The sequence below is a fragment of the Carettochelys insculpta genome, chromosome 14 (genome assembly GCF_033958435.1).
Source record: "Carettochelys insculpta isolate YL-2023 chromosome 14, ASM3395843v1, whole genome shotgun sequence".
NCBI classification, from domain to species: domain Eukaryota; kingdom Metazoa; phylum Chordata; order Testudines; family Carettochelyidae; genus Carettochelys; species Carettochelys insculpta.
This window is the reverse complement of record NC_134150.1, coordinates 1,627,653-1,652,082: the sequence shown is the minus strand read 5'-3', so window position 1 is coordinate 1,652,082 and position 24,430 is coordinate 1,627,653. Positions and strand designations below refer to the sequence as shown.

The 24,430-nt window shown below is 57.8% G+C and overlaps 2 protein-coding genes across 6 annotated transcripts in view; one reads left to right on the top strand and one right to left on the bottom strand.

Annotated features, from left to right (window-relative positions):
• KCTD19 (potassium channel tetramerization domain containing 19) overlaps positions 1–9,371 on the top strand; it is a 35,844-nt gene extending 26,473 nt beyond the window's left edge. For 3 of the 4 annotated variants that reach the window (XM_075008795.1, XM_075008796.1, XM_075008797.1), the window contains exons 11-15: positions 2,631–3,291; positions 4,508–4,693; positions 5,889–6,043; positions 8,180–8,281; positions 9,246–9,371. In XM_075008795.1, the coding sequence (XP_074864896.1) occupies positions 2,631–3,291; positions 4,508–4,693; positions 5,889–6,043; positions 8,180–8,281; positions 9,246–9,344 (1,203 nt within the window). In that variant the 3' untranslated portion in view covers positions 9,345–9,371. The remainder of the gene's footprint in view (positions 1–2,630; positions 3,292–4,507; positions 4,694–5,888; positions 6,044–8,179; positions 8,282–9,245) is intronic. The other variant, XR_012647484.1, reaches the window with a different exon arrangement.
• Positions 9,372–13,606: 4,235 nt separating this feature from the next.
• The window catches only part of PLEKHG4 (pleckstrin homology and RhoGEF domain containing G4), a 96,113-nt gene continuing 85,289 nt past the window's right edge, over positions 13,607–24,430 (bottom strand). For both annotated transcript variants that reach the window (XM_075008816.1, XM_075008817.1), the window contains 10 exons: positions 21,964–22,213; positions 20,121–20,210; positions 19,265–19,489; positions 17,915–18,085; positions 17,002–17,179; positions 16,239–16,355; positions 15,898–16,152; positions 14,837–15,045; positions 14,352–14,432; positions 13,607–14,029 (listed from right to left, as the gene is read on the bottom strand). In XM_075008816.1, the coding sequence (XP_074864917.1) occupies positions 14,391–14,432; positions 14,837–15,045; positions 15,898–16,152; positions 16,239–16,355; positions 17,002–17,179; positions 17,915–18,085; positions 19,265–19,489; positions 20,121–20,210; positions 21,964–22,213 (1,537 nt within the window). In that variant the 3' untranslated portion in view covers positions 13,607–14,029; positions 14,352–14,390. The remainder of the gene's footprint in view (positions 14,030–14,351; positions 14,433–14,836; positions 15,046–15,897; positions 16,153–16,238; positions 16,356–17,001; positions 17,180–17,914; positions 18,086–19,264; positions 19,490–20,120; positions 20,211–21,963; positions 22,214–24,430) is intronic.

The window sequence follows — 24,430 nt, the reverse complement described above, 5'->3', positions numbered from 1 at the left end:
GAATGCCCTCAGAATAAGAAGTTTTAAAACACAGTTCAGACTTGAATGTTTAAGTTGTCCATTTGCAGCTGGGGCCAATTGTCTTCACCCTTATGGCACACTGAGCAACAAACAGGGAAGACCTGAAATTTCTACATGAAAAGGAAGTTTTATGGCAGAAGGGCAGTAATTTCAAAGAAGCTACTCACACTAAGATGTTTTTGAGCATCAAAAGATAAACAGTTGGGTAAAACACCACAAGTTATTTTCTTTAAAAATTACAAAAGTGTGAGAAGGTTCCTTCTATACCAGGAGAAAGAAATCATCAGTCATTTGCAGCTAATTAGTTTAGTTTAGCTTGGCTGGCTAATATTCAGGTGTCATTAGACAGCTTCTGTGCCTCTGCAGGCTTTTGAAGGCCCAGGTTGGTTTTTTCTTCCTTTGTGGAGTAAACATGTCTGAACAAGACCTGTCCAGCGTCCCTCGGGGAAGGGCGCTGTCCGGCTCAGTGCCCTGGGCGGGGCTGTCCAGCGTCCCTCGGGGAAGGGCGCTGTCCGGCTCAGTGCCCTGGGCGGGGCTGTCCAGTGTGCCTCGGGGAAGGGCGCTGTCCGGCTCAGCGCCCTGGGCGGGGCTGTCCAGCGTGCCTCGGGGAAGGGCGCTGTCCGGCTCAGCGCCCTGGGCGGGGCTGTCCAGCGTGCCTCGGGGAAGGGCGCTGTCCGGCTCAGTGCCCTGGGCGGGGCTGTCCAGCGTGCCTCGGGGAAGGGCGCTGTCCGGCTCAGCGCCCTGGGCGGGGCTGTCCAGCGTGCCTCGGGGAAGGGCGCTGTCCGGCTCAGCGCCCTGGGCGGGGCTGTCCAGCGTGCCTCGGGGAAGGGCGCTGTCCGGCTCAGTGCCCTGGGCGGGGCTGTCCAGCGTGCCTCGGGGAAGGGCGCTGTCCGGCTCAGCGCCCTGGGCGGGGCTGTCCAGCGTGCCTCGGGGAAGGGCGCTGTCCGGCTCAGTGCCCTGGGCGGGGCTGTCCAGCGTGCCTCGGGGAAGGGCGCTGTCCGGCTCAGTGCCCTGGGCGGGGCTGTCCAGCGTGCCTCGGGGAAGGGCGCTGTCCGGCTCAGTGCCCTGGGCGGGGCTGTCCCAAGGCATACACAAACTATGCAGCTGTGTGGGGCATCTGAAAACTTGGGGCACCAAACTTGTGGGTGCTCCTCGGCCGTTGGTTGTGCTTGGCTGTCTGAGGAGGGCGCTGACCAGCTCTGCCAGTTCCTCTTTGGCCTCTCCCCATGGCTGCCACAGATCGTCTTCTTGCCCCCTCCGCACATGCGCCTCCAGCAGCTGGCTAGAGAGGGCTCCCTGCTGCCAGACTGGGGCCAGCGCAGCTCCTAGCCACTGGAGCTTTGCTCTAACCTCCAAAGGCTCTGGACTCCCCATAAACTATGGGGCAAGGTGGGGGAGGGAAGCCCCAGGCCTCAGGCAGGAGCAGTGGGGGGAGTGAAGGGCAGGAGGGGTGGGAAGGCCCAGGCCCTTGGAAGGTGCTGTGTGTGTTTGCTGGGGGGCGGACCTTGAGCTCCTGGCCCGCAGGATAAACTGCATGGGAGGGGGAATGGAGCCCTGGCCCCCAGCAGGAGCCACGCACAGTGGAGCAGCAGGTCCGTGGCAGGGAGGGAAGCACCAGGGCCCCTCAGCCGTGCAGCCCCCAGAGGCTGTAAGGCCGGCCCTGGCTCTGTGCTGGGGTTTGAGGCTTGGACCTGTTAACAGCAGGCACGCTTGGCTCTACGCCAGGTCAGGCAGAGTGGATGTAAACGGGGGGTCCCCTCCCCTCGGGGATTGCTCTCAGGCAGGTCTAGGAGTGGCACTCCCTCCCCCGCTGCGGGCTGCTCTGAGTGCTGTGGTCAGGTGCTGCACTGAGAGAGGCTGGGCAGGCCTAGGTGGGGCAGCCCACAGGGCCTTTGGCACGAGTTAGCCCTCAGGCCTGTGGAGCGCAGATACCCAGAGGTCTTTGCCAGTGAAACCTTAGGTGCCTCCGTGGTTGGGCTACGGCTGTGGAAAGGGCCTGAGAGTTAGAAGGAGGTGCCCAGCCTGAGAGGTGGGTGTGCCAAACCCTTTGGGAATGTGGCCCCAGCTGTTTAGAGCCTGGACAGTCCTGAGAAGGGGGATGGGGCTGAAGCCCCCACCCCCGTTCCTCCCCCCCCGCTCAGCATTGGGGCCAGGGGATTATTTGGGGCTGGAGGCAGTGCACGGGGCGGGGGGTGTCACCTCCTGCTGCTGCTGCCGCCACTGCCAAACAAGACCCCCCAGGCCAGTCCCAGAACCTGGTAACACCCCCCCCCCCGCCCAACATCCATAGGATGGCTGGGGCAGCTGCCTTGGGGCCTGGCACGGCCACCCCACCTCATCCTGTGGCTCTGGTCACAGCTCTGGCAGCATGGGCAAGGTTCAGCGTGCAGCCCCAGCAAGGGCGAGATGGACAGGTGCTCGGCCTTACCCGCTCTCAGCTCCTGCTGTGTCACGGGTTTGTGGCTTCTGGCCACGTTGTCACCTCAGGGGTTCCACGTACATGTCAAATGCAAACTAGAGTGCAACACAGTCCTGCCTAGCTAGTGCTAAAATATCAATGGTCAGATGCGCAAAGCTGGTGCTTCAAAACTGTGTTCCTCCGTTGTCAGGAACATTCCTCCGCTGCTGTGGATTTCAGCAGTGGGGGCATCAGTCCCTGGAGCAGAATAAAGGCCGTGCCAGCCAGCCAGGGTGAGCATGGAGCATATACCAGGGGGAGCTGCCAGCCTAGAGGCAGAAAGCGAAGGACAGAGCCAGGAGCAGATGAGCAGCCTGCAGCCCTGGGGGTACATGCCAGCTGTTGCAGTCCATCGTCAGAGAGCCCCCCAAGGAAGAAAGCAGGAAGAGGCGATTTAACAAAGAAATCAGAAAATAGAAGTGCAGCCACTCCCATTCAGAAATTAATTTCCCTGGTAAAGGAATGGGACATGGTGAGCGCCAAGGGGTGTGAAGTCCAGCAGGTGATGCTTTCCAACAGCCGCTCTGTAGATAAAGTACCTTGTCATACAGCTCTTCACAACGGGGGCAACAGCAGGGCTCCTGCTGCCAGTTTTCCTGGGAAAATAAGTCATGCCATGAAGGAGCCTGCGCCAGCTCTCCAAGCTGCAGCCGGTGCCACAGGAAACCATCCCGAGAAATGCATGTTCAAGGAGAGCTTGCCAGTTCCTCTGCCTGCCCAAAGAGACAGGTTCAGCACCACAAAGGAGAGTTACCCAATGGAAAAATCTGCAGCAGCCCAAGTGTGGTGGGGTCAGGAGCAAACAGGAAAAGGTGCGTGGCGTGTGCTCATTGCTTTCAAACCAGAGGGAGGGCTCACTGAGTCATCTTCGAAGTTTGTGTGTAGGTACTAGTGCAATTGCTTTTCATTGTGAGAGCGTGGTTAGCCGTTGCGATTTGGCTGGACACAGTGCCAGGAAGGGTACAAGGCTAGCTCCAAGGAAATCTAAAAGCCTCTGTGTTTTGCATACCTCTGAGTTTCAGCTGCAGGGCCTCCCAGCCAGCCCAGAGCACCCCATTCGTACTCTGCACCAGCCTGAAGTAAGAAAGGCACAGCAGATGACCAGCTGTAGTGAGCGTACTTTGCAAAGCTGTGGTGCATGGGGCTTGTGATAGGATGGGGTTTCCAGACACAGCTTGAGAAATCAATTCAGGGAACCTTTGCTTACAATCCAGGCTACGCACAGCCCAAGTCTGGGATTTTCTTCTCACTAGACAAATCCACCCAGCTACCACAGCACCTTGGCCAGCCAGAAGGCACACAAGCAAACCCACAGGCTTCTCAGCTACTCTACCAGCCCAGACCAACAACCGCCAAAGTCAAGTGTGGGGCTCTGAGCCTGTTTCACCAGCTTCACGCAGATTCTTCTGGACCCCAAAGGGCCCAGCCCTAGTTCTTGATCCAATATAAACTTGGATCGTACCCAAATCACAACGCAAAAGCCTAAGCTCTACTATCTAAGGTTTATTAACAAAGACAGAAAGCCCGGGGTTAGTGAGAAGAATTGTTAAAGCAATGCTTTATGTATCTCAATTGCAGTGATTGATGCGGGCCAGCGGTGGTGTTTGCTGATTCTCGAAAGTCTGTGAAAGTTCATTTCAGGTCACGTAGATTGGAGCATTGTAGATCCAGCCCACGGGGGCGGGGGGCACATGCTGGGACATGGGCCCTTGGAGACCACAAGCAATTGGGGTGCTTCAAATGCCACCCAGCTGGTTAGCAGCGGGCCCAGAGCCAGGTTTTGGGTTTGGACTGGTGGTGCACACCCTCCACACAGTGTGCTTGTGCTGCGCCTCACAGCTGATTGGTAGACTCCGGGTGCTGCCGTGCTAGAAATGGGTCCCCATACTCATAAAGAAAGGGGACCTCTAGGAGTCGGGGTGACATGGCCATGCCCCATTGTCTGTTAAGAGATGCACTAACCCTATTTGCAGCTTTGCAGGGCTGTGTCTTTTTTTCTGCCAACCCACATATTTTTTTAATCCCCAGAAGCAGCTGTTCCCGACTGTCCCAACGTGGTCCCCCAAGAACTCAGTAGTGGAGGCGGGTTCATCCTGAAAGCTGAGCACCCTCCGGTTGTGGGCAGCGACGGCTCTTGCACGTGGCACGAGGAGAGCGTGGTGTACTGCACTGGCCTCAGCCTGGCTCGTGCAAAGCCGCCACCGGTGGCAAAAGGTACAGAGAGACTGAAAAGACTGGAACTAGGGCTGCTTGCTTAGCACCCCCCGGGCTTTGGGTGTAGAGCTGAATGCCTCTGATACCATCTGCTGGGCTATAGTACGAGGCACTAAGGACCAAATTTTTTGGTAGCTTCAGGCACGTGTTTATGACTTTTGTTTAGCTTTTTTGCTGGTGTTAAGGCCAACGTGGTTATATCAGGAGTCTGGGGGAGCCCAGCCAGGATGATAGTCAGCTACCAAAGTCCCTAACGAACGTCCGGAGCTGTGTGGTTAGAATCGGTCATCCCCCCCGCCAGTTGTAACCGCCTGTGCCCCAAAGGGCAAGTGCTGCGTTTGGGCTCCTCTTGCTGCTCTTGCTCTTTGGCTCTCGTCCCCACTGCGGCCTGGGCTAGCGCGCTTCTGCTTTCGGTGGGCTCCAGTATGCGCGTGCCTACGTCGCTGCCTCCCTTGGCAGCTAAAGTGGTGTCGTTGCTGTTGTGCTGGCTCACGGCTGTCCTGGTCCAAGTTAAACTGATGGTGTGGTGGTTTCACTCCCTGCTGGCGAATGGTTTCTAGAGACATTCTGCTGTGATGGAAGCTTTACTGCTTGAATGTAGTTGCTAGCTAATCACAGTGGCCGTCACGCAGCGCACAGTCAAGCTGTGGGCCTCCCTGTCGGAGGATGAGATTAAAACAGGGCTCACAAAAGGGCTAGATACATCCACAGAGGTTTGGTCCATCCGTGGCTATTAGCCAGACTGGGCAGGGATGGGGTCCCTGCCTCTGGCTGCCGGAAGCTGGAAATGCACAACTGAGGAGGGGTCACTTGATGGTTGCGTTCACTCCCTCTGGGGCACCGGGCATTGGCCGCTGTCGGCAGACAGGACACTGGGCTGGATGGCCCTTTGGCTGACCCAGTGTGGCCATTCTTATGTTCCTTGTCACGTTCCCTGACATTTCAGCATGCCAAGCAGGAAATACTTTGAGCAACTAAAAAGTGCCAGGCTAACCCCCTGAAATCCTGGCTCAGGTTTCACCTGGCAGCGCTCCCCTGGACTGCGGTCTGGAATATGGGGCATTGCAGGAGTCTTCTGCAACCCATGATGGGTGCAGGCAGGCAGGTCAGTGTCTGGCTAAATGAAGAGGGCTGGAGCCAGCCCGCTGCCATAGGGTGGCTAATTCTGTGTGTTGAGTTGAGCCTCTCCCTGCAGATATCGTTTTTCTAAGCTTTGCTCTGGCCCGGGAAGAGATATTCTATGCCAGGAAGTGCCATTGCTTTCTGACGGACATCATCCTGAGGTCCATCCGGCAGCAGGATGCTGGAGAGATCACAGCCAAACTTGTGAGGCTTGTGCACAGGCTGTGGGTAGGTACCAGTCCCTAACAGGGACCCTTGCCGGGACCTGTTGCACGTTTCTATGTCTACCTCCACCACAGAGGTGCCGCTGATGTTTCCCAAGGGGCCTGAGTGGCCAGGGAACCAGTGAATCTGTCTGTCAGCTTTGCCAAGCTGCTTCAGCAGTGACACTGGCCCCCAGCTACTGAGCCACTCGGAGCCGAGCTCAGGGCACGGTCCTGGAAGCAGGGTTGTCAATCAAGCCGGGGGATGCTTAGCTTGCCAATGGGACTTGATGCCGCAGGCATGCTGTAAGCCCACCAGAGACCTGCCTGCCCCAGGGGGAGGGCAGGGGCAGGCCACCTAGAGGAGGGGGCAGCCGAATGCCTGCCTGAAAGGTCAGCAGAGGCTTCGCAGGGAAGGGTGAGGCGTGTGTCAGAGCATTATGCAGCATGAGCAGGAGAGACAGGTCTGCCGCTAGGCTGCTTGAGTGGCTTAGGTATTGGGCTGGACATCCCTCCTTGGGCATGGGCAGCGAAGGAGGTGGGGAAGAGCCGAGAACCGCTGGCTAAGGCAGCATGCTGCCATGCAGAGACTCCCCAAGGCACAGCGCCCAGGGGAGCTGTTTGAGCGGGAGCTCAAAGGGCCAGGGCCAGACCGACAGCAGGATTAACTGCCGGTTTATGCCTGAGTCCACAATTCAGGTGCCCTGGAGGGCCTTGGAAACCCCCCTGGGGTGCTGCCGAACTCTGTAAGCTCCTAAGGGCCGTTTTGACCACCGTAAAACTGCGCTTGAGCACCACACCTAAACCCTGGCTGGATCGCCGGCCCAGAGCGCGCGCAGGCTGCACAGTGTCATGGGGGCCAGCTGCGGACAAGCGCCGTGGGGGCAGCGATACGCCCTCCTGCCAGTGCCAGTTACAGATCGCAGCTATAACCAGTTCTCAGCTTGCTGCCGTGGCTGTGTTAAAGCAGTGACTGGCAGCTACAAGCCCCACCTCCTGGCCCTGCTTGCTGAACCTGAGCCCTTCCCCGTAGCATAAGTAATTAGCTAGTGCCCAGGCTGGCAGGAGGATGGCTTTGCAGCCTGCTGGTCAGGGCCCACAGCTGGCAGGTGGGAGGCCTGCATTCAAGTCACAGCTCCAAGCAGGGATTGGAACATGGCCTTCTGCATGCCTGCTGAGTGCCCTGCCCCCTGGGCTGCTGGCCGCAGCAGGAGCTGTGCAGATCTCTGGGTTTTGTCCCAAGGAAGGGCTGCTCCAGCACCAGGCTCGGCTCTGAGTCCTGCATGGCAGGAGGTGCCCAGCTCCCTTTCAGGGGCAGAGGACTTAGGAGTCCTGTGCAGCGTGCTGGCTCCATGACTTGTTTTCTGGGTCTGTTGACACTGCTGTTAGACCCCCGGGACTCACCTGTGCAGCTGACGGCCTGGCAGGGCTCGTTAACTGTGGTGTCACCCTTCAGGCTTGGGCTAGAGCCTGGGATCTAGGACCCTGCAAGGTGGGAGGCCCCACAGCTTGGGCCAGAAAGTCTGCACTTCATTTCAATAGTCCCACGAGCCCAAGTCACTGGCCGGGGCCAGCCGCAGCCAGGGGTGTCCGACTGCAGTGTTAGGCCTACCTCTAGGAGTCTCCCTCTCCCTGTGCGTCTTATAGGGAGCCTGAGAGCTGCACTGTGTGGCAAGGAGATGGTTTTGTGGCTGTAGCCTCAGCTTGCTGGTCAAGGCCAGGCCCTGGTCAGAGGAGGGGGCAAAGCCCCGTCTCTAGACACGAGAGTTCACTGTGGCTAGGTGGCCGTGGCTGGACTTGCCACTGTGGGTAAATCTGTCGCTCTTCCCTGTTCTGTTCCTTAAATCACCGAGTGCATAAAATGACTGTAACCTCAGCTGGGGCTGGAGGTGAGCAAAGTGTGTACACCTCTCCCCTCCCCTGTGCTTTCCTGCAGCGACGTGGGACTCGGGGGTTCTGTTGGCTGGGTTGGGAGCAATCTGATGTAAGAATACAGCCAATCTACCACTCTGGGAGCAACCGGTTCCTCCCGCCAGCCTGTATGCCCCAGTCTCATGGGTGGCGACAGAGTTTGGGGGCAGCCCAAACATGAGCAGGCCAGGGGTTTGCTGGTAGCGCCAGACCAGAGCACTGCTCTGAGACGAACCTTTTTGTGCATTAGACCCAGCAGATGACACCAAAGGAGTTTGTTGCTGACATCTTGAACACCAAACCTTTTAACGCCGACTGGCATGTTCATGAAAAGCTACTTCGCTGGTTAGAAGTAAGTACAGACCTTTGAGAGCCTCATTTTGGTGTGGAAAACACTGTGCTGAGCAGCTTCATCAGCTTTTGTACGAGTTTGCGGTTCCTCCGCTTTCCCTGTTGGCTGACTGAACTAAGACCCGACTTGCATCAGATATGGACAAGAGTTGTCTTGAGGGTAATATTAGTTTAAAATCACAATGAACTTTCTGACGGCTTCAGTTAAATCAGAAGTCCTTCAGGGAATCATTTGTGTTACCTGTATTTTTTCAAGCGCTAAAAGGTTGTTACAAAGAGGAGGGAGAAAAATTGTTCCTCTTAACCTCTGAAAACAGAACAATGTTGATGGTCTTCACTTGCAGCAAGGCAGGTTTAGGTTGGACATGAGGAAAAACTCCCTAACTGTCAGGGTGGTTAAGCACTGCAATAAATTGCCTGGGGAGATTGTGGAATCTCCATCCCTGGAGATATTTAAGAGCAGCCTAAAAGCCTATCAGGCTTGGTCCAGGCAGTACAAGTTGAATCTCTCTAGTCTGGCACACTCTGGTCCAGCACCATCCATAATCCTGGCTAACTAAAGTTATGCTGAAGTCCCGTTATCACAGGGGTGGCCAAGTTTCCCACGGTCCCACAAAATTGGTTTCCAGCCACAGGCCTGGCTCTCAGTGTTCTGTGCTGTTAATCAGCTGTAATTTACCCCAAAATGTCTTCTAAGAGCCCAGTAGACAGGGGAATGTTGGCAAAGCTGCTAGACAATATTGATCTCCCATGGTCTGGCAAAGTCGTTTGGTGCCAGTCAGGTCCTGAGGGTGCCAGACTAGAAGGTTCAACTTTGTCATTAGTCCTGCCATGAGTGCAGGGGACTGGAGCAGATGGCCTCTCGAGGTCCTCTCCAGACCTGCAGTGATTCTAGTAAGAGCTATGCAATTTCACTGCTCTGTATTATGTTTGGTAATTACTATTTGTTTGGTTATTCCTTTCAGTTTACGCTGCCGTTTGCATGGAAGTACAGTCACTGCATTGATTTACTGATACAGAAAGGGTACGCCAAAGCTGTAGCTTATTTTGGCTTGGGAAAATAATTTATAAGAGCTTTAATAAAGTTTGACCAGACAGTTCTATGTCCATCCTTGCTTCTGGCAGTGCAGCTGGGAAGGCAGCCACTGACTAGGTGGAAGGTTGTCTAGGTCCCAGACAAAAGCCTCATGAAGCTGAAGCGCAGTTGGGAGCAGCGTTCCCTGTAAGCTGCATGCTTGTGTGGCCTCAGGGAGACACAGAAGAGCCGCCCAGCTGATTCGCAGAGTGCTCGCAGCTAGGTGGTGTGTTTCTATTGGGGGTGCACATCCGTGCACACCTCAGCACGCAAAGAAAGTCATTCTGCACATGCGTGGAAGAAGCCAGACATGAGTGGAGAAGAGCAGAGGCTGCACTGGTTGAGAGCACAAGTAAATCAAGTGTTAGAAAAACCTGACAAGAAACTTTGAGTTAAGGCAACCCCCCTGCTGTGAAGCAGCCAGCCAGCCACCCAGACCTAGGCAGCCACCAGAACACGAGTGGGAGTTCAGGTGTCGAAACACCTGTTGTGCTGGCCCTGGAGAGATGTCGTTGTCTCAGCTTTCCTTGTGCGTGGGTGGGAGAGGAAAAAATATGAGCTCAGACTGTTGGTTTTATGGGGGGGGGGGGTGTGTGAGAGAGAGAGAGAGAGACTGACTCTTCTCCCACTGTCATGGGTAGTTAGCATGAGTGAGTAGTGGGAAGGGCTGGCTTGAGGGAATTGACAGCAAGTGGGCTGAAGAGAGGCCGTCCTGAGCCAGTGCCCTGGTGGGTTGTGGACTTGTTCAACAGTTAGGGTCTAAGCCAGTGCCCGGGTGGGTTGTGGACTTGTTCAACACTTTGAGAACAAAACTGTGTGTGCTGAGAAAAGCAGACGTTGTACACAAGTAGTCCAGTTCCCAGATAAAAAAAGTTAACAAGGAAGAAACAAACCCCAAGGACACTCTCTTACTCATTGCTTCTAGCTGAGGCAAACAGACTTGGGGTGATGTAAGCAGGATGCTCCAAAATTGGTCATGGGCAAGCACCCCGCCCGCAGTGAAGGGTATGATCAATGAACTGAGTACCACCCCCCACCCAGAATGAGAGGTATGACCAATGAACTGAACATCACTCCCTCTAGACGGCCTCCTACCCAGAAGATAAATAGTACAAGAATTCGCCACACATGGCGGAGTCCATCAATGCGGCATAAAGGAGTGACGTGCACATTGGACTCTCACCTCAACCAACCTGACCTGGGGACTGGCCAGCCACAGAGGGTGAGAATATGTGGGTATGGGTTTAGGAGTGTCTATGTACTTAATTGGGTTAAGAATTAGGATGTTAAATTGGGATAAAAATTAGACTATTAACTATTCAAGCTACATCTATCTTTTGATTTGCTCTTCCAATTCTTAGTTATGAAATTTAAACATGGGTTTAACAAAGGCGCATGCACTTTTTGCTATCAAAACAAAAAGCAGTCAAGTAGCACTTTAAAGACTAGCAAAGTAGTTTATTAGGTGAGCTCTCGTGGGACAGACCCACTGTCCCACGAAAGCTCACCTAATAACCTACTTTGCTAGTCTTTAAAGTGCTACTTGACTGCTTTTTGTTTTGATAATATATAGACTAGCACAGCTTACGCACTTTTTGCTGTGGAACTTAATTCTTCCTGGAGTTCATATCTGGGACATGCTGCCAGCCTGAGCAACTGTGCAGCAGTGCCCAGTTTGTGACGGTGAAGACGGGCAGACACATAAATTCCACAGTCAAAATAAAAAAAAAAATTGGTATAAGAGGGGTGGAAAGAGTACCCTCTTTTGGCCTGGGGGGGCACTATCTGCCTGGGAGTAAGTATCCCAAGGCTGAGAAATACCTCAGGAAAGTAAAGGCGAAGGCTAATCGCCTTTCCTATGAGCTGGGAGAGTGTTAAGAAAAACCAGAGGGCAGTGGGATTGAGATCTTAAGTGTCCTGAAGTTGGGGAAATAAAAGTTTAATGATGTTTCGTAAAAGAGGGAGAAAGGAGGTAGACATTGTGGCGGTAACTAAATTAGGCTCAGCCCCATCAGGCTGGGAAAAGCAGCTCTGGAAAGCTCAACCGCTGCCAGGAGCTGCTTGTCCCACTCTCATAAGGAGCATATCTAAATTGAAATTCAGCAAATATATACTTCTGGGTAAACCAGGGCAAAGGGATCGTTTGGCAGCGGCAGCAGCAGTTTTACTCTCAGATGCTGCAGCAAAGGAAGGATACGAGCACTGGCAATGAGAAGAGGCACGAGCCAAAGAGCTGCAGGCTGGTGTGGAAGCGTGTAACCACAAGCCTGAGATAGAGAGTCATGTAAGTGCAGCCACTGGACCCTTGGGAGGTTAAGAAAGAGAAAGAAATGAAGGAAAGGCTGGGATTAGAAATTGAGGAGTTACGGAAAGCAGCAGAATTGGAACCAGGACTACAGACCGTGGGGCAAAAGTGAAGCAAACAAACCAAGGGGGGAAAGCGTGTGCATGCAAAGGGACAGAGTACATGAAGCAGGAGATGGGTAAAATCAGTGCAGCAGCTAGAAGCCTAACTGGACAGCTGCATCTGGGCTGTGAGAAATAGCTTTCTGGACAGATGCCCGGACAGCAAGACCTTGAAAAAGCTGCCCCATGCTGAGAGCTGCTTGTCTATTTTTTTTTCTCAATACAGTAACTCTTTTTTGGCCATTTACAGAATATAGTCTTGTGAAAGCAGGAAGGTGTCATGACTGCTTTAATAAATTATTGGAAAAAGGAAGAACTGCCCCATAAAAGCCTGAATAAATATTCATCAATTTAGGTGCATATATCCCTGGCCATAGAGGCCTGGGTCAAAGGGGCAGGATTAGAGGCATTGCCTGAGGGTATTGTGAATTTAAAGGTGAAATAGGTATTTACACCTTTGGCTGTAGAGGCCCAAGCTGAGGAATTTTTTTTTCACTTATTAGGGTTTTTAAAGTTTTTGGCATATTTTTACTAAAATTAAAATACCTAGTGAAGCTATTTAGGAGGAATGTGACAAGGCAAAATGGGAACCAAAAATAAATGGACAATTGTAAAAGCTGTTACACCTTTTGAAAAGTATTGCACAATTTGGCCATAGCACTTGCTCAGAGCAGGAGCTCAGTAATGTCCCCACAATTCAGAGCTGGAGCCCCAATTAGCTAAATATATATTGGTTTATAGCCCTTTAACTCCAATGGGGAAAAAAAATGAACGAAGGCCCTAGTGCGGTGTTGAAAACCATTGACCCCTGCATGCTGAGCGTTTTAAAGCTGACAGCTACTGTCACAAGCGTGCGCTCATTTAAGTAGGGTTGCCAACGCTCCTGGCCCGGGGTCCTTGCTGCAGATGGCATCTGGTCCACTCAGGTGGGAGACTGGGCGACCTTAATTTAATGCTCTGTTTTTGCATGGCGACGATATCCCACTGCTGTTGCCCCAGGAGTGCGGCTTCAGAGGGCCTTCTCTGCTACATGGCTGCACAGACAGGGCTTCTAGTGAACTGACCAGGCCTGTCCAGCTTGGCTGTAGCCAATGCTGATGCTTTAATTGTCCTTTCTCAGGCTGCTGCTTGAGTGTCGTTGCTGCGGTGCATGCAAGTCTCAGGCAGGACTGCGCTTTCTGACGAGCAGAGCTTCTCGCATGCTGCAGCCTTCTTGGGGGGGTCAGGCTTGGGAAGCAGGGGAAGTGAGACTCCTCTTGGCTGGCCCAAAGTTGGTGGGGAGGCCAGAGGCCAGCCAGCCTCCCCCAGCACGGGTGTGCACTGTATGTCAATGCCATGCCAAGAACCTAACCTTTAATAAGCCCTGAAATCAAACTGTGGCAAGACGGGCCAGCTGCAGCCACGGCGAAGGAAGCCTCTGTAACACGACTGGCAGAAGCTGGTCACAGTGGCTGTTCCACAGCGCCAGGGCTGCAGCTGAGGGAGCAGGAGATGGGCCAGGGCTGACTGCCCCTCCCCTCACACCGCTGCATGTCACCCTCGTGTGTGGTGGGGGTAACTAGCAGCACGGTGGTGTTGAGGCACAACCTTTCACTAATTGTAAGTGTTGTTTTACACAAGGGCTTTGAGGTCTTCCCTGGCCAGTAGCTTCTCTGGCGTTGTAGAAAATTGTCAGGCAGGTTCCCTTTGACTGTGCCTGAAGAGGCATATTGAAAGCCCACCCCCTAACCTCACGTGACATGCCAGCCCCAAAGCCACACCGCCAACTTGAAAAGGTGAGAGCTGCCGCCAGGCCGAGGGGAGATGCTGGCAGTGGTACCAGCTCAGTACCAGACACAACGCAAGGAACAAGGACCTGGTTTTATTAAAACACAAGGAAAGACGCAGGCCAAGAAATAAATTATTGCTACCCGAGGCAAAGCGAAAACAGAAGGGAGGGTGCTGAGCTCTCCCTGCAGCGCTGGCCCCAGCCCAAATGGGGAAATCACGCTGCCTTCATTAAATGCCTCTTCTCCGCCCCAGCCCCTCCGTAAACGTCAGGAGCGGTGCCACCGCCCGCCCCGGACAGGAACAGAACGTCGCTTTCAAAACCCCCTAGGTCGCCAAATGGCTACGAACACATTGATAAGTAACAGAGTAACTGGCCCTGCAGCCCGCTGGCTAGCGGGGAGCTCCCCAGGCAAGTGCCACTTGTGCTTCTGTGTCCCCAGGGAGGCTGGCGGTCCCCTTGGGAGTCTTCAGTGGGATCAGCAGAGCCAGCGATCAGCCCTGGAACACAGCAGCAGGCAGGGGTTAGGTTGGCTGCTCACCCAGGAGCCGGACAGCTGCAGTACCCCAGCCCCAGTGCAGTGTGTGGGGCGGGACAGGCCCTCCTCACAAGCTCAGCTAGCGCAGACCTGGCTGAGCTCCCTCTTGCTGCGGAAGGACTCGCTGAGGTGGGCGTCTCTCTACCAGCTGGCCACACTCCCAGGGGCTTCCCAGCTGCCCAGCACGCACAGGGACACCACCCTTCACATGGCGCCGTGATGGCGGTGTTCCTGCCGCAAGCCGAGCACTGAGGGCTGCTCTCACCCCCGCCATGGGTACTTACAGCTCCACTCCGTCCCACAGAAGAGGTGTGCAGCAGAGCTCACACGCTGGTCGAGGGGCCCCTGGGGTCCGGGCCTGCTGCCTGTGGAGGAGAGAGCGCGGCATGAGGGGACGCAAGGGCTGGCGAGCAGAGGGTTGTGAAGGAGCCAGGGAACTGGCCATGCAGACTCAGGGGCGTCCTGGGCAGAGGTACCTCAGCCCATCCCACTGAGCACCCTAAGCTGCCCCCCGCCCCCAGGAAAGGAGCCGGGTGCTGTGTCCCAGGGCAGGCGTGGCCAGGCACACACTGGGGCTGTCTACCCCCTGGGAAGGGCACACAGCTACCGCCTCAGGGCGGTGCCTGGAGTCCCACGGCAGGGGTCAGTGCCGCCTTTCTGGGCGGGCGGAAGTCACAGGCGCCCAGGCAGGCGCGGGAGGGAGAGGCCTGCGCCCAGGCGCAGCAGCACGTAGGGACCGGCAGGCACCGCCTTGGCGGCTGTAACTCACCGCAGAGCTGTACTGGCCGCTGGTGAATTTGGGGCTCTCGTCCAGCAGGGAGCTGAGCACGGAGCCGTGGCGGGAGGCCAGTGGCATGTACGTGGGCGAGCCCACCTCATCACAGAAGCTTTCCTGGGGCACGCTGGAGACACAGCCGCTGTCCGAGCCGCTGGAGCCGCTGCCTGACATGCAGTGGGAGGACCCGGAGCTCTCTGTCGCTGGCAGGAGAGGACAGGACAGGGACCGGGCGTAAGGGACCACGCCTTGGTGACCAGAGCACACGCTCAACCGAAGCCACAGGCGCTAATCCCGAGATCCACAGGGCACCTGGTTGTCAACCCCCAGCCTGGCTCCCGCTCGCAGCCAGGGGCCTGCACTGTGGGAACTCAGCGTGAGGCCAGCAGAGGGGGGCACAACGGGGGCAGCTGTGTCCTGGCCTTCATCCTCCCGCTGTCCCCTGTGCCATGTCACCGACTCAGGGCCACATCGCTGGGCACTGCCGAGTTACCGCACCCCACCTGAGGGCTGGGCTGGGGGAGCAGCGATGCAGGAAGGCCCAGGTGTGGGAGGGTGAAGGGACAGGACTCGCACTCAGGTCAGTGCCTGACCCGGCTGAGCCTGAGTAAGCCCCTTGGTCTCCCCGTGCCTCAGTTTCCCCCCTGTGCAGTGGGAGACCGTGATGAAAGCCGGGTGATTACGGAGCTGCTTCTCCTTGTGCCCTGTGCAGACTCCCAGCCTGCGCGAGGGCACCCACTTCGCCCCCCACCCCCGGCAAATACCAGCCTGCTTGCTGTCTGTTAAAAAGCAGGTGCCTGGGTCCCCCTCAGGCCCCAGTCCACTAAGCTGGGCCCACAAGTCCCAGAGCGGCTGTGCCAGGGGCTCCCCAGCAGCCGGCGGCAGAACAGGGACACGTCCCCCCGTCCCTGCCCCATGGCACTGCTGAGGCGACCGACTGTCTCCCACCCATTCCTTCAGGATGGGGCATCGGGGATGTGGCAGAGGGAAGGAGCGTGGGGCGGGGGGGCAGGGACCCTGCCTGCAGTGCCTGGCGGCTGCCCGCTCATACGTACTCAGCGACGGCTGGCTGCTGGTCTCGTGCTCCTGCTCGTCCTCCTCGATGCAGGCGCTGATGTGGACGGGGCGGCTGGCGCCCGGCAGCAGGGCCTGCTCCAGGTAGACGTGCAGGTTGAGGGGCCCCAGCAGGGAGGCGGATGAGGGGCTGTAGGCGGAAGGGCTGCTGCCCGCGGAGAGCGGCGTCTGGGCTCTCTTGTACGGGTTGGAGTGGTCAAACAGAGACACCGCGATGGAGGCCCTCGTCCGAGCTCCTGCCACAGAACAAGCCGACAGAGCCCTGAGCCTCAGCCCTGGGCTGGGCTCTGGGCGGGCGGGCGGCCGCGGAGACGGCACCTACCTCTGCCCTTCATGATGTAGTCGATGGCGCGGTCGTTGATGGCCGCCTCGCTGGGTGTGATGTCCAGAAAGGGCTTGTTCCCGACCCCCATGGACACCATCTCCTGCCGGCGGATTTCTGGGGGGACAGCGGCAGAGAATGGCCCTTCCCCCTCCTCGGCGTCGAGGCTGGGAGCGAGGCACCAGCCTGGCTACTCTGCCAGGCACTGCCGAAGGGAGAAGGGTGCAACCCCTGGGCCTGGTGCCTCCAGCTGTGGGAGGTCTGGCTAAGGCCAAGTGCTGGGGTGGGCTCTGGCTGGAGGGGCGCTGTGACCCCCAACATAGTGGGGCAGGGCCGGTGGCCGGCGCACCCCTTGCCAGGGATGTTGCGCTGGGACACATGGCAGTGAGACAAAATGGGGACTCGCGATGGGCTTGTGTGTGCCTCAGTTTCCCCGGTGCTTTGCCTTGCTACCTGCTACTAGGGCAGTGCAGCTGCGTCACACGGGTGGGACGCGATGCCCTTGGCCGGCCGCACAGGGCCGAGTTCCTGGGGGCAGCGGGCAGGCAAGAGCTCGGTCTCAGAGGCAGTGCGGACAAGTCTGCCCCGAGGAGGTGGACTGGAGAGATCTGGTGTGCCCAGGGACTCAGCACAGCTCCTAGGAGCTGATCTCTGCTGAGCGGCTGTCCGTCCGGCAGCACAGGGAGGGACGCTGACGTGTGGGTGAGGGAGAAGGCCCCCGCACAGGGCTCCCCGGAGCCAGGCCGCCTGCGCGCGGCCGCACCTTTATTGCGGGTGGCCTGCTGCCACAGGATCCTGGCGACGTCCTTGGTCCAGACCTGCTTGGTCTCGGGCGTGCTGGCCTGGAGGACGTAGGTGTCGCTGGACTTCCGCCGCCGGAACCAGATCTCGAAGCGCAGGCCGCTGTCCCCGCTGTTCTCTGTCAGGCCGATGTCGGCCGTCTGCAGGGAGGGAGGGAGCGCACCATGGCCAGGCTGCCGGGGGCCACGGGGAAAGGGGCCCAGCGGGGCAGGAGCTGCAGGCTTTTCTGGGAGGCCCGAGTTGCGGGTGAGAGGAGAGAGCCAAGGGGAGGGGATTCTGAGGGCTGTGCTGATGGGCAGCAGGTTCTGGGACAGCACTTGAGGGGGGAGGCCGAGGGGGAGAGGGGGTAAGGGCAGGGCATGGGGGCTGCCTGGGGAGGGGGGGCTGTGGGGTGGCACCAGAGGAAAAAGAGCGAAGTCTGAGGAGAGCTCAGGGGAAGAGGATGGTCTGGGGGTGCCACTGAGGGACAGGGACTGGGGGGGCCGGAGGCGGGTGCCCGTCCCTCACAATGCCCGTCCCACTCACCCGCATGCCCCTGGAGATGCTGAGGGAACTCGCCCCTGGCCCAGCTGACTGCATGGTGACAGCTGCTGAGGCCTGGTGTCCCCTTGCCCAGCAGTGCCGCCCCTTCCCGGTCTGGGGCAGCCTCCCCTCGGCACAGCAGAGAGCAGTGCCCAGCCCTCCGCCCACCCTCTCCTTGTGCGTTCTGACCCGCCAGGAGCTGCCTGGGGCGAGGACCCTCTCTGTGCCCTGCAGCTGCAGAGCCTGGTACTGGGGGTCCTGCCGGGCCGGGCTGGGCTCCCGCCATGCAGGCGACAGGCAGTGCTAACCCTGCCTGGGACTGCCCCAAGCCGCGCAGCCCCGGCTGTGCTGACCTTGAAGGAGCGCTTGTAGCTGTACACGTCGAAGCCCCCCTCCATCCTCTTGGGCTTGCTGAAGAGAATCAGGTCCTCGAAGAGGAAGACGTGTCTCTGGCACTTCCTGCGGCCCAGCCAGACGGTGAACTCGTCCTGCCGCATCAGCTGACCCTGCTCCTTGAGGTTCACCTGGCCCAGACAGCCCGACCCGGTAAAGCAGAGCCCATCTGGCCCACCCCCCCGGCCCCGACGACAGCAGGGCTGTGGCGCAGAGCGGGCTCCTGCTCCCCGTTCCCCCCAGAGAGACGCTGCGGCCGCGGCCGAGGGAGGAAGATAGGGAGACAGCCACCAGGACCTTGCCTCTGCCCTGGACCCAGGGCTCCCACGAGACATCTGCTCACTGTGGGCGACACTCACCCCAAGAGGCCAGTACCAAGGCCTGGCTGGCTCTCTGTGTGGGTGAACGGCCCCGAGGAGTGTCGGGGTGCCAGCCACGTGCATAGCAGCTCTGGAGGTGCTGCCAGGGGCCAGTCTCATCCTGCTCGAGGGGTAGGTGTGAAGAACTGGGAATATACTGGACAATGTGTGAAGCTGAGGGGTGCCTCAGTTTCCCTCTGTATGCCGCACCGCTGGGCAGTGGGGTAAAGTGGTTAGCACTGGGACAGTGCTCAGGGTGTGAGTGCGTCACATCACCGTCTGCGATCAGAGAGGTGTGAAGGAACCAGCTGAAGCCAACCCACATCGACCAGGGAGACGGCCCAAGCAATGGCCCCAGAGGAGCAGCAATCCTCAGGCGGGATGTGGGAATGGAGCTGGAGAAGGGGGTGAAGGAAGGGGCTTGGGGGCAGGTGGGGGGTCGGGTCGCGGGAGACCGAGAGGGACAGGGAGCCAGAGAGGGATCTGTGGCAGCTCGGCTGGCCTGCCCAGCAGGGCGGGTTCGGGCTGAGCTTCCCCTGGGTGTTCCAGCTCCGCAGCCAGGCAGGGGCGTGCCTGTGTCGCTGAGCGCCCCACGCGCTGCAGAGGGGCAGCACCATCTCCCGCAGGCGGGGCCGCATTCGCTGCTTGGAGAACGGGCTTGCTGGGCCAAGGTCTCGGGGGCTCCTATGCTACGCGTGGGTCCTCCAAGCCTGGCACGGTGCCGGGCTGGGGCGCAGGGCTCGGGAGGCGGTGACGGAACATTACTAAGTCAGTGGCGGGAGGGGAGAGGCCAGCAAGCCCCGGTAACAGCAACGTCGGCCCGGCCCAGCCGGCCGGACCCACCCCATGGACCACGTGCCCGGGGGAGGGATGGGCCCGGCAGGCAGTGCTAGGGTGCGGGTCCCGCGCCTGGGGGCCCACAGGGGAGGGAGAGAGATACCCCCAACATACGTCGCAGTCCCGGATGGCGTCCATGGCCAGCAGGTCGTTGCCGTGCCGGAGCTGGAATTTCACCATCTCCTCTGCAGCTCGGAGGGAGCCCAGCTCCTGCTCCTGGGCCTCGCTGCACTCCTTGGTCAGGTCCTTCAGCAGCAGGGCGTATTTGCTCATGCGCTGGATGGGCTTCAGCAGGTAGGAGGCCAGGTCCATCTTGTCGCCCAGCTGCACCTGCCTGAACTGATGCCCCAGAGAAAAGCCCTGAGCAGAGCGGGCGTGGGAGTGGCAGCTCATCCCCGGCAGCTGCTCCCGGACTGTGGTCAGGCCCCCGCTGCCCCACAGAAAGGGGAGCACGCTGGGACCGGTGGAGGAATTGACCACGGGGGGGGGGGGCAGCAGCTCGCTGGGCCCCTGGCCAAGACACAGTTCTCTGTAGAACAGCCACCTAGCAACTGCCTCCAGCTTCTCACCCAGATCCTCTCACAGAAAGCCCAGCCAGCACCAGAGACCGCCCCCCCTGCGCCCCGCCATCGCCGGAGACCGCCCCCCCTGCGCCCCGCTGAGCCCGGCCAGCACCGGACACTGCCCCCCTGCGCCCCGCTGAGCCCGGCCAGCACCAGAGACCGCCCCCCCTGCGCCCCGCTGAGCCCGGCCAGCGCCGGAGACCGCCCCCCTGCGCCCCACTGAGCCCGGCCAGCGCCGGAGACCGCCCCCGGTAGAGCCCATCTTCCCTGGCCCAGTAGAGAGCCCCCCATGTCCTGAACGGGGGGGTTTCTGTGTGCAAGTCACGGAGGGACCCCAGAAGACCACACCCCCAGCAGGAACCGAGCCAGGGAGCACTGACCCGGGCGCGGGACACGGGGGGCTTTACCTTGAAGAACGTGTTCCCGTGGCTGGCCAGCAGCGAGTCAGACTTGGGCTTGTTCTTGCTGTACAGCGCATACATCCCAAACTGATCCTTCTGCAACACACACACCCCCCCGGTGACGGACACCTTCGCGCTGCGCTGCCTCCCCCGTCACCGCACCGCCTTCGCAAGCCATCACCGCGGTCTCGCCAAACCCAGCTGTCCTGGGCCCAGACTTCAGCTGGCTCCCTTGGGCCTGGGCGCGTGGGGAGGCGGCCTCCCTACAGATCCCAGGAACGTCACCAGGAGTCACTCCCCCCACTCCAGGGCATCGATACAGCTCACGGCCAAAATCCGTCCCTTGCCTGGGGCCTGCAGACCCCCACAGCCATGCCGGTCCCACGTCTGAGGGGAGCCCACAGGCTGGCCCCACATACCTCTGCTTTACAGCCAGTGCTCCGTGCGCCTCCCCGCTTTGCTCTTCACCACCAAGAGCAGAGGTGTGATGTGGCTGGCTTTTTTCCATGGGGTATGGGAGCCACATGAGGTGCCCATTGTATCTATTGGCACCAAATATTGTGCCGGGCCAGGCTGGGGAGAGGCCTGTGAGGGGTCTAACGAAAGCCGAGGATGCCCTGAATCAGTGCATGCTACTGTGAAGTCTGCGTCCTGGTGGTAGGTAGCGTTACGGGCTTTGGCTCTGCAGCTGCATGAGCAATGCTTTAGGCAGCAGATACACAAAGGCAGGCGTGCCTAGGGCCCTCTCCAGCCTGGCTGGTGACCTAAGAGAAAGGCCCAGATGGGCAACACACATACCAGGAATGTGGGACTTTCCTCCTGGGCTGCAAAGAACAACACCACAGCCCAGTCACCCACCTGGTCAGGTGGTCAGCCCAGACCTAGGGGACAGGAAAGGGGTTTTCCCTCCACCTAGAAAAAACTATAACATGGCCCAAGCAGCATCCACCTTGGTCTTTTGTTCCTGTTCCAGCATTCCCTGCTCCAGCTGGCCAGATCTCCAGTAACTAAGACTATGTCACCTGGAATCTTACCCCTCACGGGTGGACTTTCCGCGACTTTCAAGAATCAGCACAGACCATCGCTGGCTGCCTCAATAGCTGTCATTGATGGATGTAAAGTGTCACTTTCACCATCTCTCTCTCTCGCCCTGGTCTGTCTTTCCTTGTTAATAACCCTTCAGGCATTAGATCTGAAGGATTTGTGGCGTGGTGATTTGGGTAAGATCCAAGTATACGTTGACCAGGGACTGTAGCTGGACCCTCTGGAGCCCAGAAGACCCTGTGTCATGTTGGTGTAACAGGGTTAAAAACCTCTCATCTAAGCTGGGGGTCGGTGGTGTGGGCTGGTAGAGCAGCTGGGCAGTCTGTGGGTTTGCGTGTGTGGTTTCTGGCTGGCCGGTAGGGCTAGCAGAGGTACTTGTGTGGCTGACTGGATTTGCCTTTAGTCAGAAGGAAAGCCCAGCCCGGGGCCCAGCCTCCGTTGCAGGCCAGCAGCAGGGAGAGGCCCCACTGCAGGCAATGCGGGAAACAGAAGCCTGGCCTACACTTCCCCTGCCTGCTGCTCAGCCCCTGCCCGGAGGCAGTGGTGCCCAGCCTGGGGGATCCCGCTCTGCTAGCCCCCACTGCATGGACGTGCACTATTCAACCCCCATGTGACCAGAAACCCATGCGCAGGCCCTGGTCACTCACTGCAGTAACAAGAGAGCAGCAATGTCCTCCCTGCACATCCCAGCTGAGTGACAGGAATCTGGGGGCCTTGCTCTGGAGCTCGGGCTCAGATCCACAGGGACTGGCTCGGCAGCAAACGCCAGCCCAGCTGGTCTCCCCCTGCCTCCTGGCTGCCTTACGTGTCGGAGGAAGCAGTGGCTGACGCGCAGCGGGTGGTTGCAGCAGCTCTCCAGCTCCCGCAAGAAGTACTGGCTGTGGAAATCGTGCAGCTTCTCCAGGTTGCCGAAGATGACGCTGCGCTTCCCGCGCAGGTCCTGGGGCAGGTCCGGGCGCTCCATCTCGGGGAAGTAGCTCTCGATGGTGTAGCGCAGGGACCGCACGTACTCCCGCTCTGTGCTCACCATCTCAGCCAGGATGTGCCGCAGCTTGCTGCCGAGGGAGAGGAAAGACCTCAGTGGGGAGGGGGACCAGGCAGGGCTGGCTTTGATGCCAGGGGCTCAGCTCCTTGCTGGCAGCAGAAGCTCGGCTCTCGTTTTCAGCCTGTTCTGTCTGTTGCCCTGAGAACTGGACAGGAGGGCAGGAAAGCTGGGCTCTGGGGCAGCAGCTCTCCGAATCCATGCCCAGCCAGCAGCTGACCTATCAGTGTGCCATCTGCACACCCAGGGCTAAGCAAAGCAGCAAAGAGGGGTCTAAGAAAGCGCAAGATAACGTACATGCAGGTGTGGGTGCTGGGGGATGGTACAGCTGTCTGGATAGCCTTTCCTGCGGCCCCGCCTGCATGAGAAAGGTACCTCTACGCCTTCCTCAGTGGGGAAAGAACAGGCTAAGGGCTATTTAGGAAAGCTAAACGCACACAAATCCACGGGTCTGGATTTAATGCACCCAAGGGGACTGAGGGAATGAGCAGATGTCATTGCAGAGCCTTTGGCTTTTATCTTTGAAAACTCATGGAGATCAGGAGAGGTACTGGATGATTGGAAAAATGGCAAATGTAGCACCTATTTTTAAAAAAGGAAAGAAGGACAATCCAGAGAACTAGAGACCAGTCAGCCTCACCTCAGTCCCCAGAAAAATCATGGAGGGATCCTCAAGGAATCCGCTTGGAAGAGGGGAAAGTGATCAAGAGTAGTCAACATGGATTCACCAAGGGCAAGTTGTGCCTGACCAATCTGAGAAGCTTCTGCGACGAGGTAACTGGCTCTGTGGACGTGGGGAAGTAACGGACACGATATAGCTTGACTTTAGCAAAGCTGTTGATACAGTTTCCCACAACATTCTTGCCCACAAGTTAAGGAAATATGGATTGGATACATGGACTGTGAGATGCGTAGAAAGGTGGCTAGATGGTTGGGCCCAATGGGTGGTGATCAATGGCTCAATTTCTGGATGGTGGTCGGTTTCAAGTAGAGTGCCCCAGGGACTGGTTCTGGGGCCAGTGTTTTTCAACATCTTTCTTAATGACCTAGAGGAGGGGATGGATTGCACCCTCAGCAAGTTTGCGGATGACACTAAGCTAGGGGGAGAGGTATGTATGTTGGAGGGTAGGGCTGGGGTCCAGAGTGACCTAGATAAACTGGAGGATTGGGTCAGAGTCCTGCACTCGGGATGGAAGAATCTTAAGCATTGTTACCAAGCTGGGGACTGACTGGCTGTGCAGCAAAAAAGGACCTGGGGATTGTGGTGGATGAGAGGCTGGATAAGAGTCAACAGTGTGCCCTTGTAGCCAAGAAGGCTATTGGCATATTGGGGTCCATTAGGAGGAGCATTTCCAGCAGATCTAGTGAAGTTATTATATTCCCTTCTATTTAGCATTGGGGAGGCCACATCTGGAGTACTGAGTCAAGTTCTGCCCACCCCACTCCCCCATAGAAAGGATGTGGACGCACTGGAGCAGGTCTAGCAGAGGGCAATGAAAACGATTAGGGGTCTGGAGCACATGACCTATGAGGAGAGGCTGAGGGACTTGGGCTTATTTAGTTTGCAGAAGAGAGAGGGGTGATTTGATAGAAGCCTTCAATTTCCTAAAGATGGGCTCTAAAGAGGATGGAGAGAGGCTGTTTCCAGTTGTGACGGATGGCAGAACAAGGAGCAATGGTCTGAAGTTGCACAGGGGGAGGTGCAGGTTGGATATTAGGAAAAGCGATTTCACCAGGAGGTGGTGAAGCCCTGGAATACTTTCCCAAGAGAGGTGGCGGTGGAAGCTCCATCCGTAGAGGTTTTTAAGTCCTGACTTGACAAAGCCCTGGCTGGGACGACCTAGTGGGGTTGGTCCTGCTTGAAGCCGGGGGCTGGACTAGATGACCTCCTGAGGTCCCTTCCAGCCCCAGGATTCTATGATCCGACGCTCTGAGCATGCAGGGGGCAGCACCCTTGGACTAGCCCAGGACAGGCAGGCGTCACAGTGGAGTGACTAGGACACCACAGAATCCTAGGGCTGGAAGAGACCTCAGGAGGTCTCTTGGATTTCCACAAAGCCTTTGACAAGGTCCCGCACCGACAACTCTTAAGCAAACTCCACAGTTGTGGGATCAGAGGGCTCAGTAACCGGTGAAAAGACAGGGGACAAATGGTGGGAACAAGTGGTCAGGTCTTGGAGCTGCGAGAGGTGAGTTGCAATGTCCCCCAGGGAGCTGTACGGGGACCGGT